This window comes from Elaeis guineensis, chromosome 3, assembly GCF_000442705.2.
Source record: "Elaeis guineensis isolate ETL-2024a chromosome 3, EG11, whole genome shotgun sequence".
Lineage (NCBI taxonomy): Eukaryota > Viridiplantae > Streptophyta > Magnoliopsida > Arecales > Arecaceae > Elaeis > Elaeis guineensis.
Genome location: NC_025995.2, coordinates 15,365,041 through 15,383,778, shown reverse-complemented (window position 1 = coordinate 15,383,778; position 18,738 = coordinate 15,365,041). Strand labels below are relative to the sequence as shown.

Sequence of the window (18,738 nt, the reverse complement as noted above, 5' to 3'; positions counted from 1 at the left end):
TCAACCTAGAAATTTGACTAGATTTCAGAACAAATATTAACACTTCAGATAATATAAACTATAAAGATATGAAAAATTTCGATGCGGTAGCTTAGGTTTGCTCTAATTTTAAAGAGTTTGAGTCTTTTCTAATTTTAGATTAAATTAGAGAAAGTTGGTTCTCCGATCATGACCATTCATAATTGATGCAATGACCATGACTGAATTGTCCGACATAAAGTTACCATCCTATGTATTGAGTGGGGCCGCTAATTTATGAAAATTATATCAATGACAAATACCCATGATTGGAGAGTCGATCCGATCCATTTTGGTCCAAATTGAAGGGGTTCCAACTCAAATTTGAAACTATATTATTTGAGACAATTAGAGAAATTGGCTCTCCGACCGTGACCATCCATAATTAGCACAATGACCATGACTGAATTGTCCAGCACAAAGTTACCATCCTATGTATTGAATGGGATCGTTAATTTATGAAAATTATATCAATAATAAATACCCATAACTGGGGAGTCGATCCGATCCATTTTGATCCAAATTGGAGGGTTCCAACTCAAATTTGAACTATGTTATAAGAAACTAAATTGTTTAGATCCACAAACCCATATCTGACCAAGTTTTGTAGTCCCATATAACAAACTTTGACATGCCCACATATATAAATTAGACTAACCTAGATCTAACCTGATTACAGGGCCATGTACTAAGGACATGAATTGTTTTCTTACCAAAAAAAAAAAGGACATGAATTGTTGGAATCCACACATGCAGCTTCTATCCAGTTTGAAATTCAAATTATCCCTCTCACTCTCTCCCTCTCTCTCTCTCTCTGTCTATGCCTTTTTTCAGTTTTTTTTTTCCCTAAAGTCAAACTAGGTCTCTGATTCAGGTAAAATTTGGGCATCTCATCCTTTGGACAACTTGATAATAACGCTTGCTGGGTGATTAGAGGGGTTAGTTGCTCACGATGCAACTAAAACAAAGATACCACAACAGGTAACAATAGGGAAACAATGGCCTCCACTGTCTAAAACTCAAGTCTCGATTCAAAGCAAATGAGAGCAGGGATGGTAATTAGATCAAATCGAATTATATACGTATTTGATCAATAGGTCGAATCAAAAAATCATCAATTCAAATTTAATTTATTTATTAAATAAATTAAAATTTAAATATAAATTTAATTATTTATTAAATAGATAATTCAATCTGATTCATTTAATTTATTTATTAAATAAATTAAATTAAATAAATTAAATGGGTTAAATGGATTGGATTAAATAGATTAGAAATAGATTAAGTAAGTTTTAAACAGATTAAACAGATCTTAAACGAATTAAATAGGTCAGATTAAATGGATCAGAAATCGATTAAATAGGTTTTAAAATAGATTAAATAGATTATCTGATCCAATTTAATTTAAATATTAAATAATTAAATAAATTATATATTTAAAATTTAAATTTATTTTAAATATTAAATAAATTAAATAAATTAATTTATAATTTAAATTTATTTAATTTAAATTTAAATTTATTTATGATAAATTTAATACAAATACGGATGGAATATATTTTGTCAACCCCAAGAGAGAACAGCCAGCAGAGCATGGGGCGAAGACGGTGACCGGACACCCGCCGAAACGAAGCATTCGCCCGAAATTTTCGAACTCAGTGGGAGCGAGGAGAAGTTAAATCAAACGGCCACGTTTTTACCTCACGCCCTTCGATTTGAAAACCCGCCGTCACTTAACGGCGTTAGAGCGGGCCCGGCTATAAATACCGTAACAGCTATTAGTTCCGTAACCGAGACCACCGTCGGCCAGCCTCGAGTAGGGGAGAGAGGAGCGAGAGTGAATGAGGTAGAGGAAGAGGCGACGAGGACGACATCAGGAAGAGAGAGAGAGAGAGGGAGTGAGTCCTCTTGGATCGAAGCTTGGGAGGAAGGGCGTAAGGTATTGCCAGCATTCTGCTTGATTTCTCCCATTTTCTTGTTTGTTTGGTTCTTGATCTCGTTCTTGTTTTGATACTGTAATGTGGCAGAAATTTCTTCGAGCAAGGAGGTGTTTTGTGTTGGTTTTTGTGGATCGGTCGATGGGGTTGTGAGATTCGTTGGTTTTTGTTCAGATTTCATGTGAATCTGGCAGAAAGTTGCGTTTTTTCGTTGTTTTAGTTGGGGTTTTGGGTAGGGGATTGTCCATCAGTGGATTTTCACCATAAGAATCTTCTATTCTTTGCATCTTTTCCATTGTTCCTTAATGTACATATTCAGCAAGATTATATCTGGCTCGAGGGATTAATGGCGGATGCTTCCATCAGTTTTGTGTTTCTTCGCCTAGTAGAATTTTGTAATGCGACGATTCATGTTTGTTTAACTTCACAGCCTAAGATTTTCATGCTTTTATCCTTTTATTTTCAAAATATTGTCAGATGCAAGCGAAATGTACATTTTCTTGACCTGAAAAATGCTAATTTCTCTCTTCTGCTATCTCTCTTTGTAGAATGCTACATAGGTTTTCAAACTCTCCATTTGTACGTTTGATCTGATTAGAAATTATGGAGTTTCACTTTGTTGGCTACTTTTATGTTTTACTATGAAAAGATTGATGACCCTCAAGTGAAAGTGGATCGTTTATTTGCATTCATTCTTTTGGTAGCAAATGCTGCCTTATATCCAAAACATGTTTGATATGCTCCTCTGTAGACTTATGTTTTTGTGATTTGCTTATGTTTTTTGCAATGCCTAATGATGCAGTCGGAAGTGATGTTAGTGAATATATTTGTAGACATTTCTAATTGATGATGTACTTTACAGCGAACAGTTTTGCCCACTTGTCTTAAATTCTTTATTTTATGATTCTAAACATATCATGATTGGATGTCGTTAATTGTTTGTTAAGCGATCATCATTTCTTTGAATGTTTTGAAATTCTGGTAGAAGTCCATTATTAATGAAGAGTCCATTACTGATAATGCTAAAACATAAAAGAGTTGGAAAATCATCTGTTTTTACTGTCAACCCAATAAGCTTGACTTCATTACGGAATGGTACAAATCAAAGTTGTGTAACTGGGTTTCATATTGGTAATGTTGGTTTTTGATGTCCTTCTGTATCACTTTATGCATGCGTGCTTTGCAAGTCTCACACGTTTATCCCATCTTTAAGTTTGTTATCTGAAAACACTAGTCTTTCTGCGAGAGTAAGTCCGCATGCTGAAATAGTTTTGGCATAGTCTCTCTATAAGTAGTCATTCGATCTGCAGACAATGTGATATTTCTGCTATTTTTCTCGTAGTTAGATGGGAAAGGAAGTTAAAGACATTTGTACTGGTGAAGAATCAGAAGGTTTTATCATATGTTCAGCCAGTGATGACCCTGAGATTCCTGATGACTATTCTTATAAACATCTGGAGCTTTCTGCATTTGATGAAACTGGGAAGGACATTCCTGATCCTCAAGACTCTCATATAAACGGACAACTAGAAGAACACAAAGTAAATGGGGATACAATAGATAGTTTTGTTGAGGATCTCTCTGTGCATCAAGATGTGGATTTTCCCAAGGAAGACAAACTGCCCTGCTTTAAGAAGTCAAATTTAAATGATGTCTCGGTGGAGAAGGAAAAAGTGAACTGTGTAGAACAGAAGCCAGGTAATTATCAGAACACTGATTCTCCCATTAAAACAGTCCCAAAATCTGCTAATGTTGGAGAAATGAGTTCCGACTGCATTGTTCCTCAACCATTTGCTCTTGCAACCGATAAGCATGCTTCTGGTGGGAACTGTTTTGTTGCTAATATTGCTGGGAATGGCAATGGATCTGCTGATGTGAACAGCCAACAAGCACGTAATATGCCAAAGAAGATTCAGGTAATTCTGAATATTCAGATTTTCCATCTGTTCTTTCTGATCATTTTCTGAAATCCATATAAAAACATTGTCTTGGGAGATCATCATAAGTTACATAATGCAACACTTCCAGTTTATGACTCATGTTTTTAATAAAAGTAGTCTTCATTGATCCATGCTAAAATTTATCTAGTTATTATGCTTACATATGTGGATAGATCATACAAATAAATAATTATGGTGGCATGTTCTGATTTTATTCTGGTCTTGTTCCTGCAAAAAAAAAAAAATATCATAACTCTTTGTTTACTCTGTGACAGAAGAGTTTCCTTTATGCTGAGGGTCCTTTTAATTTATTGTTTATTCTGTTCTGGGTTGGTAGCATCAGATATATTGCATACTTGCAGTCAATGAGTGTGATATGAGCATTTCTACATACAGGAGGACTGTGAGTTGTAACTTAAGAATTTTGGTATGTGAAGAAGTGATATATGTGTAGACAGGTGCAATCTCTAGCACAACTCAAAAGTGTCGTCCTTCCATGTTGGGCACTAATTCGATTTTATTTAGAGTTCCTCTTTGAACTGAAGTGATACATGCTCTCTATGACAGGAGCAAATATTTAGTATCATGTCATCTGGCATTTTCTAGCCACATCTCTTATTTACTAAATTATGACTAATATTATTATAAATTTTTGAACTTTAGAATCAAATATATAGAAACTCATAAGGTTACTGCAAGTAGAGAAGATTCTGAATTTTGCGACGGTTCTCTAATACATTGCAGACTTCCCCAACGCTCACATCAAGGAATCCTTTGCATCCTGATAATACAAAGCACCTGGATGAAGAGGATACTTGCTCTATTGCCTCTTCGTATCCTCTTGCTATTTTTGTTTGGTTGTCATTTGATGACTTGTTTATTTTTCTTCTTTTCTGTATGAATTTGTATAAGCATCCTAAATCATGTATAGAACTGCTGCATCAGTGAGAACATTAAAAGGCAGGTTTACAGTCGCATCTGCACCTGTTTTCAGATGCAGTGAACGTGCAGAAAAGCGGAAGGAGGTAGTCTTTTACTCATCTTTAATATTTGAGCATTGTAAATATTTGTAGTTGCTATGAAGAAAACCTTATGTGTTATTTTCCCTCTTTCTTCTTAGTTTTATTTGAAGTTAGAAGAGAAGCATCAAGCTTTGGAGGCTGAGAAAAACCAGTGTGAAGCTAGGACCAAGGTACTTTTGCTTCTTGTCTGTTTGGAAAAAAATGCTACAGAAGTTTAACTTATGTTCCCTTTTCCTAGATCCTTTGTATGGTTTGTCTTTGATAGGTTAAAATCTGTATTTTATGTGTCTTTGGGATGAACACAACCTTTAGTAAAATTTAGATCTACACACAACCTTTTGTTTTACCATGTTTGCTTTCAAGACATCTCAAAATATTTAATTTGTGGAGTATCAACATATCTAAATTTTGAACAGAACTATGTGACATCTTGTTCATCTTGCAATTTTAAATAAAACTTAGGTGGAGTATAAGTAGAGGTTTTTGTATTTTAGTGCTGTTAGAAGTTGCCATTATCACCATACTGGAGGTCCTTATCCATCAATACTTAGATTTTGAGATATCAGGAATGCTGTTTTTTTTAGTGACCTTTTGATGTAGAAGCTGAAATCTTCTCTATCATATGCTACATCCTTTTTACAATTCCATGAGTAACAATGATCTGATGTTCTTTGTATCATCTGTGAAGTCATCGGCTGTTTAGGTTTGCAGAAAATCTGTGCTTTGTTCTGTGAACTATTTTGTACCTTCCTTCTTTAGGACAGTTACAACTTTGCCAATTTGCATCAAACCATGGTTGTATGCAAAGCAGCTGATCCATTTTATTAACCATTAATGTCCATCCTTGTAATTAACTTGTTTTTGTATTCTGTATGTTCTTTCTACCCAATACATGGCAAGTGGATGCTCTATTTAATTGCTTCTTTGAACTAAAAGTGATCCTTTTTTTGGGGGGGATAACTTTTTAATGCATATACCTAAATGACTTTATAGCAGTAACTCTAGTAGCATGTATAAAATTTTAATTCTTAAAAACATCTAACACAATGAATATATACTTAGCACTTATCATTCTAGAAGTGCCAAATTACATTCTTTATCTAGGAAGAAGCTACTCAATGTTGGATGTAGTGCGTGAGAGCCCTTAATTTGTTGCTCTATAGGGAACTTAACTTCCATGTCCCATCTTGGATATTGTGAATCACAGTGGCTGCAGGAATTTTCAAACTCTAGAAAAGAGGCCTTTGTATCTATTTGTGGAGCAATCTTGCATTTCTTTTTACAGAAAATACCATCTCACTCTCTTAGTACTGAGAAAGATGGCATCTTATATGTTTTTGAGAAAGTCTTTGTGCACCGCACGTAGTGCAGCAAAAATACACTGCCCCACCTGATTCGACTATCTTCCAACGTGCATTTAATACCTGTAATTCTGTCTTTTCATTTAAAATTTTGAATGACGAAAATATTTTTCTTTTGAAAAATTATGACATTTTGTTGTCAAATTATGACTTCCTGCACAAAGCAAGTCATAATTTGGCTATAGGATATCATAAGGAAGGGAGGGGCATTTTCATCATTTAAAAATTTCATAAATTTTCAATGATGAAAATGTTCTTCACTTTTTATAACTTCTGGAAGAAAAATTATGATTTCATGTTGTGCAGGAAGTCATAATTTTTCTTTCAGAAGTCATAAAGAGTGAAGAACATTTTCATCATTTAAAAATTTTATAAATTTTCATAATTTGACTACAGGATGTTATAATATGACCAAAGGATATCAATTTTTTTTCAAAAAAGGGGCGTTTTCGTCATTTAAAATTTCAAAAGAAAAAACGAAACTGCAGACATTAAATGTGCGTTAAAAAGCGGTGGCTATGTGGCCCAATAAGGTGGGGCGGTGCATTTTTGCTGCACCGCATGTGTGCACAAAGAATTACTCTATGTTTTTCATCTGTATCTGTAATATTGAGTTTTTGACATGCTCCAAGTCATTAGATAGCAAGCTACTATAATGTGTAATTGGAGTTTTCACATATGTATTTTACCTGCTACTTAACTGAGGCCACAAAAAACTAAGCTTGTATACAGTTTCCATCAGTTACTACCACATTTGTTTTTTGATCAACTATTTACCTTTTATAACCTCAATTCAGCAAGCCTTGTCCTGTTGATATGGTTTCCATTTCAACAATCGATTTATGATCCACTGAAGTTTAAGAAATTCTTATCACTGGCTTGTGACTCATTAAACTTGCTTAACACATTAAATTCATGTTGGATTCTAGAAAAGAGAGCTGCTCACTTTGAAAGATAAATACATTCATGAGGTAGAGAAATTTGCCTTCTTGGTTTGACAAATCATAACAATGCAATGAGGAAACAACCATCTGGGATTGCATAGCTAGGACAAATTTCAGATGAAGAGGGATGAAGTTATGTTCGATGTTAGGAACTGCATTCATTGCTAAGGCTCGTATAGCTAGCATTGTGACCCAGCTATAACATTTGCTTATGTGTCATTTTGCCCATCCATTAGATGACATCTGAGCAACTTTCTGAGTGCATGCATTACTTTCTTAAGACATGCAGCCGAATTGGAAATCCCAATCGAAATTGATCTAGAATTGATCTTAATTTCAGGGCTTTCTTGGTTTGAGCTGAAAGCAACCATTATGGGGTTACTTTCATTGGTTTAGCAGTATAAATTAACAGAGTTTGGTGAACATCTAAGTAGCATCACATTTTGATAAGTTCTTCTATTTTATTTGTGAGTGCATGCTCACATGCATGTGCATGGGCACTGTGGTGCTTCTTTTTTGTGGTTAATCAGCCAATGGGAACATATTTGCAAGATCAAACTTAGTTTTAGTCAAGTTTTTAAACCTTGTGATATGTTAAGATTAGAATTTTTGAAAAGGCCGAACTTTTTAATCCTTCCTCCATTAATAGGCAAACATAACTTTATCATTTCTCTTATTTGATAGAATTTCTTTATCATCTCATCTCTCGTTGTTCTTCTTCTAACTCTTCCCCGCTCTACCCTTGTTGACATCATCTCCATCCTCCTCCTCTTCCTCCTCCCCCCCTTCTCTCCCTCCCTCCCTCCCTCCCCCTTCTCTCTCCCCCTTCCTCTATCCCAGACTGTCGACAGCACCACCAGCACTCTCCTAGTGACCATGGCTGCAATCAAATCTAGGGTATGGAGATCGGGCATGTTTATCAATAGGCTGATCTCGGGCTGGCATGAAGTGGCTCTCTTCATTTTTCTGATGCAGTAGATCTACATAGGGCTAAATGGCAGTGATGAGTATCTTCAGCATGCAATGGCTAGGTCTCAAGAAGTGTTCACCACCTTGGCCATCACTAGTGGAGTGTTGGCTTGACTGGGTGGTGATGGCAATCTAGAGGTAAGTGCCACTAGGCGAAGTGAAGTGGGGGTAGAAGCAAAAATGGAGAGGGCCGTTAGGGCTTCTTCATTGGAGTCATCTTGGAGGTTGGTAATAATGCTCACAAGGGTGGTGGGAGGTGAGGGCAGCTGTGAGGGACAGAAAGTGCCCCCTTCGCCATGGACTGTTATGTGTTGTATCGATGTGGCAAGGGCCAGCAAGTGCTGCACTTCTTTCTTGTTTGCTCTCTAATATAATTTAGCCACATGACTCACCAACTGAATCCATTGATTGAGCCTAAGCTTAATTTTCCTGTTGTAGCCATATCATAGTCAAGGATTTTGTTAGTTAATCATTTAACGGTCATTTTAAGTCCTTGTTTGGATATATAAGAGAAAAAACGAAGAGTAAGGATACCAAAGAAGAGAAGAAAAAGAAAAGAAGAGAATCTTGAACTCAAGAGAAGAGAAAAGGAAAAAGAAAAGAAAAATTTTGACACACTAGAGAAGAAGAGATGAGAGTTTCTTTTCTCTCCGAACCTCTCCACTTTTGCAGTGAAATACCATTTGGATAGAAATCATTTCTATCTCCTTTTATTTTCTGTCTTGACTTGCTATCCAAATGAGAGACTTTTAATTTCACTCTCTCCTTAAATTTATAACCAAAGAGGAGAAGACGGATCTCTATTTTTTTCTTTCCTAGTCAAAAAGAAGATTTGTATTCTCTCTTTTCTTATTCTCTTCTCGCTAATTCTCTTAATCCAAACAAGGCCTAAAGCAAACAAACAAGAGAAAATAATTTAAGCACTTTCGAAGTATGTTGCACTGTTAAAGCACTAGATATAGAGATACAACCTACTAAAAAGAAAAGAGCTAGCAGTATTAAAGATTAGCTACCTAGCATATCCTCTGAATTTTGGTTAAAGAGACCATCAACCTCTTTTGGTCCTAGGCTATTAAGCATTGTCTCTCCATTAATCTTACTTTTAAGTACAGGAAGAGTTGCTATATGCTTAAAGAGTTGCCTCTTTTTTCTAATGTCTTATGGTCATGGCATGATTGTAAGTTTGTCCTACACAATGCAATTAATTGCTTTATGGTTTGTGTAGTGCGGCTCATATATTTTCCTTTTCCATATTAATATCCTCTCAAGTTGGACTATCAAACCAAGCACCATTCATCTTGAAAACTTTGCTTTCCATGACAAATTTGAACATGGGAAGGCCAACTAGATTGCCCATCCTTGTTCATCACTCATATTCCTTGAGTTTTCCCCAATTTAATGTCACTACTACTTAAGAAGCTCTTAACATTGCTACCTCTATATTTTGGAGGATGGGGAGACCAAGTGGTAACTCTTCTACATGCCATTTTGGAGGATGGAAGACCAAGCACAACCTTGCTCCTTATCCTTGTTCATCTCTTACATTTCAGGATTTCTTCCTAACTTAATGACTATCATTTAGAAAGTTTACTAACCATCCTATATCCCATTTTGAAGGGTCAGAAATAATGATGTGTGGATGATTATGGGTGAAGTGAGCGAGTCCAGGGCAAGTAAAGGGATATTTGATTTGATTGAGGGGCCTGCCAGTGGAGCCTCCTAGGGAGTTAGTGGAGGGTGATGAGGAGGTTTGTAAGGATGTTTCTCTTTCAGATGAGGAGGCGGAGAAGCAGTCTAAACTTGAGTTGCAGTGGCTGGAGATTATTAGGGGATCATAAAGGAGACAATGGGGAATGCTCAAAGTTATGTTGGAGGTTGAGAAGCTCATGGAACAGTACACGAGATCATTGTTTGACAAAAAGGAGTTCGAGGAGGCCAGGGAACCATGGAAGAAAAGCTTGGTGGTTGAGTTTCTAGGCAAACTACTTAGCCTATTACTGTTGCTAGGGTTTTGAAATTTAAGTGGAAACTTGCCAAGAATTTTGATACCATGGATGGTTTAGAGAACCTTTTTGCATTCAAATTCCAATCAGGGTAGGATTTGGAAAGAGTCTGAATTTGAAGATGAATGGTGCGTGGCTTGACTAGTCAAGCTTGAGATGACATTAACGTGTGGAAGGAATATCTATATAAGGATTAATTGTGCTAAAAAGTCACGAACCAATTAAGTCGTGTAGAATAGACGTACAATCATTTTGAAATCACAAGACATTTGGAAAGGGAGGCAACTCTAAACTTTACTTCAAAATAAGATTAATGGATGAACAATGCTTCAATAGCCTAGGATCAAAATTATGCTGATTATTGCCAACGTAGAAATATCTGACAACAATCAGCATAATTATATGTTATCTCGACAAAAAAAATATATTTATTTTCTTGATTAAAATTTTTCTTAAGTTAGAAAAAATGGAGAGGGAGTTGTGGTGCAGTTGGCTAGGGCATGGGTTTTCTGGTTGTTGAGGTATCATTAGGTCGAGAGTTGGAGCCTTAGCACATTACCGGCATAACTCTTTTGAATTTTTAATAGATTTTATATTTAAAAGAAAATTAAAATAGAAGATGTGGTGCATTGGATCTGTTATCTTGAGGTTGAGTGTTTGTGCCTCTCTTACCTGATTATTTTTTAATCATATTTTTTTCCTTTTTTTTTCTTTGAAAATTTATAGAACATTGTGTGAAAATAGGATTGAATAATATATATTTTTTAATTTTCTGATATTATGCTTGATACTGCTATCATGATAGATTAGTCTGGCTATTAATAATAAATAAAAAAAATGTGCTCATACCCAATTTATTTTTGAAAATGTAGTGATAATGGTCACAATATCAGACTTCATGACTTACAATGAATCAACACATATGGATAATGTTGGATATGATTTTTGACCTTAGAGAGCATGAAATCATTCTCCATCAAAGAGGAGCAAATTCTTAGCTTGATTAATTCCTTGCTAGAATCTTGGGATACAGTGAAGCTTGCTCTAAGATGGAATGAGAACATCAAATTTTTTATGGTTGTCACCTGTGAGCTTGAGCTAGAGGAGGAGCACCAAGTGGGTTATAGGTCTAAGGCAAACCATAGTGCTATCAACATTCCCTAACATTCGTTGCTAGGCATTTGGGTTTCAGCACAAGCTGCAGAGGTTTTGACCAGACATGGTGGGACCAGGATTCTATGTAAAGAAAGAGTAATACGAATATGTGAAAAAGAATACAAAAATAGAAGGAAGATGCAATAATGTTAATGCATGTTATAAGAGATCTAGGGTTTAGCAAAATTTCTTATTGTACAATGTTTAATTTTATAGTTGTGTTGATTGTATCTTTTGTGGATATATATATATATATATATATTTGGGTAATGGCATATTTTTGGATGCATCTAATTTACTTCCCAGGATGAAATTATATAATCCTAGTAAAGGTTTTAAATTTTGTGGGATAGAGATGTCTCGGTGTCTTCTTGGAATGGGACACCCCGCTGTCCGATCCTGTTCTGACAGCCATCCCGATCATGCACGTCGGTAGATATTCTCCATCTTTCTCCTTTCTTTTCTTTTTTTCTTTCCTTCCATCTTTTCTTTCTTTTTCTTTTACTTTCCTGTTTTTCTTTTTTTTTTCTTTCTTTTCTTATCCCTTCCTTTCTTTCCTTTCTTTTTTCTTGCTTTTTCTTGTCCGTCCTCTCTTTCTTTTTTCTTTTTTCATCTTCTTTCTCATTCTTTTTTCCTTCTTTCCTTTCTTTCTTTTATTTTTCTTTTTCTTGTTTCCTTTCACTTTTTTCATTTTTTCCTTCCTTTCTTTCTTTCCTCTTTCTTCTTCTCTCCTACATTAATGGTTTTCGGAGTCCCTGACCTCATCCTGATATGGTTTTCTCTTAGGAATGGGAAGGGATGGTTGGGACACCCCCTGTCCCGCTGAGACGTAAAACTTTGATCCTAGTAACATGCCTTGGAATCCTATTTTGAGTGGGAATTCTTAGGTTGGTAGAGTTCAAAGGAAATCTCTTCTCGAACAGATATTTTGTGCAAATTGGACTTAGCCTATTACTATTGCCACTGTTTAACCTTCCATAGGTCCACTGCATTGGAAAAATGAGAAGTCCACTTTATCTCAGATCGTTCCTGGCTTGATGATAAATAGACAGACAAAAAACCAACTTCCATGTCTTAGATCTGAATGTGGCCAGGGTTACAAGTAGGGGTTGGTGCTGTTGCTGATGGTGTGCATTAGAGAGAGGGGGGCTTAGAGAGAGAGGGGTGGTGTCGACGAGGGTTGAGGTGTGGGGAAGGGTGAGAAGAGGAGCAGCAAGAGAGATGGTAAAGAAATTCTGTCATATAACAAAAATGATGTCACAAGTTTGCTATCCAGCTTGAGGAAATTGAGAGATCAATTAAGTAGAAAAAATGTGAGGTGGTAAAGGAGCTAAGGATTAGTAAGGTGATTTGAATCTCTTGAAAGAGATATGGGGTCTATAACACATATAGATTGATCATGGCTAATGCGATGGAAAGGAAAAAAAAAATCTTGTAAAAGTTTAGAGGATGATAGCACAAATTGAACAATGGAAATATTAAATTAGTGAGGTATCAAGACTTGATAAATCCTCCAAACAAGTACATCAGAAATTTGAACAGGGAATATACTGGATGTTTGATGGAGAAAATTAGGGAAGTTTAGATGTAATAATGGGTTGATGATGTTGCAAAAAGTATTGGGTAATTGATACTGAATGACTCTTAGTATATTCATAAGATGCGAGTTTTGGATAAGAATGCTGAGGATGAACCTGTAGCAAATTAGGAAGGAAAAGTTTCAATACATTTAGAGGAAACTCTGAAATTGCATATATTGAAAAAGTAATGGGCAACTACATTGAAGGTTATGCACATGCTCGGTGCATTATGGAAGTGTCAATAGAGTAGTTTACTTACCAGCAGAAACCAGGTAAACAGATCTAATAAAACCTTTGAAAGAATGAGCACCATACAATGGTTTATAAAGTCGATACCAAGAGGATTCAATTGGCTAGTTAATGTTTCGCTTAAAGCCTTGCCCATACATTTATTTATTATTTTTACCACCATCAGATCTGAAACATTGCTTTTGGTGTGCGTGCGTGTGTGCGTGTGAATCTTTTCTTCCGGTTGGGGGTGGGGGGAGGTGGAGGAGGGAGCGGAGGTGAGTGGTGTTGTAATAAATATAGATAAGTAATCTAAATGGATTGAATATGTCAAATCTGATTGAGATAACTGAGGAGAAAACAACTAGGTTGTACCATAAAACTTCTGTTGGCTATAATTTAGTCCATATAATGATATTTGGTAGTTGTGCACATGACTTTTCCTTTCTTGATCTTATACCTACCATAATTATAAAAACCATTTTTCTACTTAGTTGTGTTGAGTTTTATGCTGATTATATTTTGAGGAAAACAATGTGCAGTCTCCATGTTCTTTTTTTTTTTTTTTTTGATGCCGGACAAATTCATGATGTTGGAACTGTAGTTTAGGGCTTTTCTGACAACTGTATTAAATATGAGACTGGAAATATTCGGAGCCTGTGATTTCTACATTAATATTGGTATATAAGATCTGGTGATACTGAATTCGATAAGAACTTTTTTATTTGCCCCGCCTTGTTTCCAGGAAGAACGAGAGGCAGCACTTAAGCAACTTAGAAAGAGCATGACTTTCAGAGCTACACCCATGCCGAGCTTCTACCGTGAAGGACCTCCACCAAAGGTTGAGCTTAAAAAGGTACCACTCTAAGCTAGCTGCTTCTGTTCAGCTATTTGCAGTCCGTTAGAAATGAAATATTATGCTGGCTCTGTACTTTGTAACAGATTTCGAAGTGTTTGTTATCCATGGATATGGTTGTCAACATGCTATGATTCAGCTACTTAAGTTTTCATAAAAATTTTACCAGCGAGTTTGTCCATTAAATCCCAGGTTAAACATCTATATCATAACTAAGGTTCACCAGATCATAATTCTTGAGTGACTACGGCATGCTGAATCATTGGAAGCTCTATTTGTTGCAGCTATTTTTTTCCTAGGATGGGTAATGTTCTAAAGAAAAAAATGCTTCAGATTATCTAGAGATCTCTTTGCTTGGAGAATTCTGAAGCTAATCCATTAGCATGTCATTTGAATGCAGATTTTATGTAATAAATCTGATGTCCTGTTAAGCTCTAGGATATTGCATGGTAGTGTTATTGTCACTAGTTAAGCAACTAATTATCTAACTCATTCCTGAACATACCTGATCATGAACCTGACCATCCAATACTGAGTGCAGCTAAGATGGCAAACAGGTTGATCTGCTCCCAATCCTGCTTGACCCATAGCCGATCTGAATTTGCTTTATGTCTTGGATCTGTATCCAAATGCAATCCATCACTTGGGTCTGGGCAGGATATAAGTTTTTGGGGAGACATAATTGTGTTGAACTTTGTTGGTTCTGTCTCATGGGATTTATGCTTGACTCTGATGTTGGACAGTCGAGGTAGGATCTACCAGGATTCAGGAATGACCTCAACCTATAGATTGCTGGAAAATTCAACTCAAATCCGAATTTTCATTCAAATTGAACCATGCAATTTGGAAGTGCAGCAGACACAAGAATTGAACCATGCAATTTGGAAATTCAACACACCTCCCCTGTGGAATCATACCCTAATAGAGCAAAAATATATTATTGAATTCATCTATCCCCATTGAACAATTGTCCAATCTGTTAAAAAACTATCCCCTGTTTAAGTAAAAGAAACCTTGACAAGTTTTTCATAATTCCAGAACCAACCCCCACAAAGCATGGTTAATGATTGCAGTTTCTGTAGTTTGAACAGTAATATGCATGAACAGTATCAGTGCAGTAACTATGCCCCTCAAGAGAAGTTGTCAAATAAGATCTAAGATCTTTTGGCTCTTGATTGAAAATAACCCACTGAGAAAAAAATAGTCAGAAATAAGAAAGAAAAGACAATTAAAATAAAATCTAAGTTCCCAAGTCAAATCTGTTACACAAAACCCTGAGATCATCTACTTAGAAGAAAAAGAAACCCTAAAGATATCTGTAATTCCGAAACTAACCTCCATAAGGTGTGGTAACTGGTCAAAGTTATTGTACTCTAAACATTAATTCATAAAAACTACCACTGCATTAATCATATTCATCAAGTTGCCAAGCAAGATCTTAGCTCTTCTAATCTTGGCTCTTCATTCAAAATAACCTGCTGAGAACTCGAAATAAGTAGAACAAAAAGGAAAGTACGTTAAAGAAAAATACAGCAAATTGACAACTAAAGTAAAATCTAATTTCCCAAGTGCTGCATCCCTCTGATGCATCTTGGACAACCTTTAGTCTATACTCCATTGAATGTGAGGTCTTATCTTGGGAGCTAGGACCCATACTGACTTATGGCTCTGAACTTTCAGAATTGTTATGGTCAATTTGGATCTGATATAGCCTGCATTAGGCCTACCCAACTCACTTGAGTACCTATTTAAATTTGGCAAATAAATTTATGAACCATTAAACTTGAGTTCAACGTAGAATTTAGTAATGATCAGATGGCTCTCAGGTTACAAATTATGTGGTCATAGTCCCTGTATATCGAATCCTGATGTAACCATTCAGATGTAATTGCTAGATAAATAATTCTTACTTCTTTTCCTACTTCAATTGAAGCTACCTACAACTCGTGCAAAATCACCAAAACTTGGCCGAAGGAAGAGCTGTAGTGATGCAAACAATCCATCCAAAGGAGATAACAATGATGGAGCATGTGGTCGAGTAAACCGTCATAGTTTGGGGAGTTTCAAAGGAGATACCATCAAACTGCAGAGTGGTGTGAAGAATGGTAATGCAGCTTCCAAAGATAAAGAAGGGCCCAAACTGGTGAGGGAGAGTTCCAAAACCTCTTCTCAGAAGTTATCTGGGCAGAGGAAGGCTGATATCACTGTGCATTCTTAGCTCATAAATTACTCTATGTTCTGGTAATCTATCTTACATCACATTTGATCCCTTGCTTTCTGGAAGATGTAGTGTTCTTGTGAGAACTTGTTGCTAGAATTTGTGTGATGTATGATGGTGTAAATTTTTTAAGTTATAAAGAAACAACATGTATTAAACACAAAGGTCTTGGAGCAGTTTTATTAGAACTATTGAAAGAAATGACTGTTTTTCATTTGGACAACTGGCTTTGGTTTCTACAACATTGTCAGTGAATGCCATCCAAGTAGCAATGATGCTGGTTGTGACTTGTGATATATTTGTTGTATTTGTTTCTATTATTATAGTTGTGGTTGTTATAGTGGTGGTAGTTGTTCTTGTTGTTGCTTTCGTTATTGATGCATATTTTAGAATCTTATTTATTAGAACATACGACAATTATATTAGTTGTGCAATCACCTTTAGCTGAATTTTCTTTATTTCCAAGTGAGCCTTGATATTTATTTAAGTTTCCACTGAAGAACATCAGATGTGATTTTTTATCAGCATCAAACTTGTATTTTCTGATGTTCCATGAAGTCGTGGTTTGTGTTCACTTGATAGATTCATGCCTCTCTGCTTAAGATGACCAGACTGTCTATGTGCCACCTGTAATTCTGCTGCTTTATCTGTCAAATCTGCCATATGGAAGCCATTGAATCCCATTATAACTCAAATCAGAGTTTTTTCAGAAATAACTCGTCTCTCTCGTTCCTATCTTAAACCCTCTCTGTGCTGTTCCAGCTTAATCAGATGTCTTCAAGATGGACTTTATGATTGGTATTTTTAGCTCTCTTCATTTCAATTGCTGTATGTTTGAATTGTAGTCCCAGGTATGTAGACCCATCACTAGTTCATTGCCCATTTAATCCTTCTTGATCCGATTCTTGGATTGTTTCGTCGTCTAAAGAATTGACTAGTCTTGCTCTGTGAGTGACGATGAGTTGACTCTGGCACCTGAATAACCTGCTAGAGTTCGTTGCATTTTGGACTAAGAAATTTCTCTACTGACATGGATGGTATCACATCTTTGCAAAGTGGAGGAAATTGAAAGTTCGTTATAAAGTCTCTAGATGGTTGATATGATTACTGTATGACTAGTCCCAAATCTACCAATTATCTTAGCACAGGTCTTAATAATCCCATCTGTCATTCCTGTTGATCAATTGTATATTCTGCTTTAGTTTGAGACCACCAAGATCTTGTTTGATAGAGAAATCATGCATTCTGATGATCCAAGACCTAAACTGCAACCAAAATTTTGGGTTGAAGGTGATGTAGCCTTGGTTGAGTGGCTGATAATAGACTATAGCAGAAACTGACTGGGGGAAAAAGGGTGATATCTAATAAAGAAGACATGGTTCATGATCTGCTACACCTCCGACCCAAAGTCACCAGGATATGACACATTACTCTTGAGTATTACCCTACAAGCATGTAAGGGTAGAATAAAATTGTAGTAGCTAAAAGTTCAAATTCAGTAATTAACAACTTAAAAAAAAGAAAACTAACAAGAAATTTAAAGATTTTTGTTCATAAGAATCTAGCTTCAACTTAATCGAAGGAAGAAATTTATAAAAATACTTTCAAATTTTCACTAAGTGAATAGATAACAGTTTCAAACTATGCTGAAAATTCTGGTCTTGAATGTAGTTAAATTTTCATAATGGTGTCCCATTAGCAATTAATTTTTTTAGATTCATAAAGAAGAAAAAGAGTAAATAGTAAGCTTAATCTTTCCAATAAATAATGAATATCGTAACTAAATTATTTAAGTAATAAATTAATAAAATATTCTTACTAGTATTAAGTATATAGACAAATTTATTTGATTTTAATAAGAACAATGTTATAATAAAAATATTCATGATTGCTCAAGTATTCAATTCAATAATCTATGAGACCATGATGTATTTATATGTTGTGGTAGGGCTAGAGAACTATACCTTATAGCATTAGTCAGAATACTGTACTTATATTTTATAGCATAGACTAGAATACCACACTTAAATCCTAAAGAATAAGTCAGAATATTAAATTTATTTCTTTTGATAGGGCTAAAATATCATATTTATATCCTCTAATTTGACCATATTTATTTTGTTATAGAATGAACTAGAATACTACACCTAAGCTCTACATTGAGCCAGAATATTAAATTTATTTCTTTTGGTAGGGCTAAATACCATAGTAATATTCTCTAATAGGGGCAAAATAATGAGTTTAAAAATAGTCAAAATACCAACATCTAACTCCTATTAAAATACAATCGAGCTGATAGTCAAAATCCAAAATGCATCAAATCTATTCGTACATCATACATATGTTAAGTTCTAAACAAGTATTCACATTCAATAAAAGATTTCTACATAATTATGCTTATACTTGGTAGTAAAAGTAATACTTCCAATTTATAAATTTATTTTCCATTCAAAACATAGTTTTATAAATTCATAACTTGCATTTACTTAATTTATAATTTATTTGAT

At 35.3% G+C, this 18,738-nt stretch overlaps 1 protein-coding gene across 2 annotated transcripts; it reads left to right on the top strand.

The window, feature by feature from the left end:
- The first annotated feature begins 1,795 nt into the window (after window positions 1-1,795).
- LOC105032645 (protein WVD2-like 2) lies at window positions 1,796-16,454 on the top strand. Of its 2 annotated transcripts, none has more exons than XM_010907143.3 (7): window positions 1,796-1,957; window positions 3,298-3,871; window positions 4,640-4,728; window positions 4,827-4,920; window positions 5,016-5,087; window positions 13,903-14,013; window positions 15,947-16,454. In XM_010907143.3, exons 2-7 carry the CDS (start codon window positions 3,302-3,304, stop codon window positions 16,229-16,231), a joined length of 1,221 nt encoding a protein of 406 aa, XP_010905445.1. In that variant the 5' UTR covers window positions 1,796-1,957; window positions 3,298-3,301; the 3' UTR covers window positions 16,232-16,454. The 2 variants fall into 2 exon arrangements, with proteins under 2 accessions (XP_010905445.1, XP_010905446.1); XM_010907144.4 differs by having other exon boundaries at window positions 1,799-1,957; window positions 3,302-3,871.
- Window positions 16,455-18,738: the final 2,284 nt, after the last annotated feature.

What these genes read in the sequence shown, in the direction of transcription:
- LOC105032645 (XM_010907143.3), top strand. Translation starts at nt 3,302, where the DNA reads ATGGGAAAGGAAGTTAAAGACATTTGTACTGGTGAAGAATCAGAAGGT. An exon ending in GTGCAGAAAAGCGGAAGGAG is followed by an intron (nt 4,921 to 5,015) that starts GTAGTCTTTTAC and finishes CTTTCTTCTTAG; the next exon opens with TTTTATTTGAAGTTAGAAGA. An exon ending in AGTGTGAAGCTAGGACCAAG is followed by an intron (nt 5,088 to 13,902) that starts GTACTTTTGCTT and finishes CCTTGTTTCCAG; the next exon opens with GAAGAACGAGAGGCAGCACT.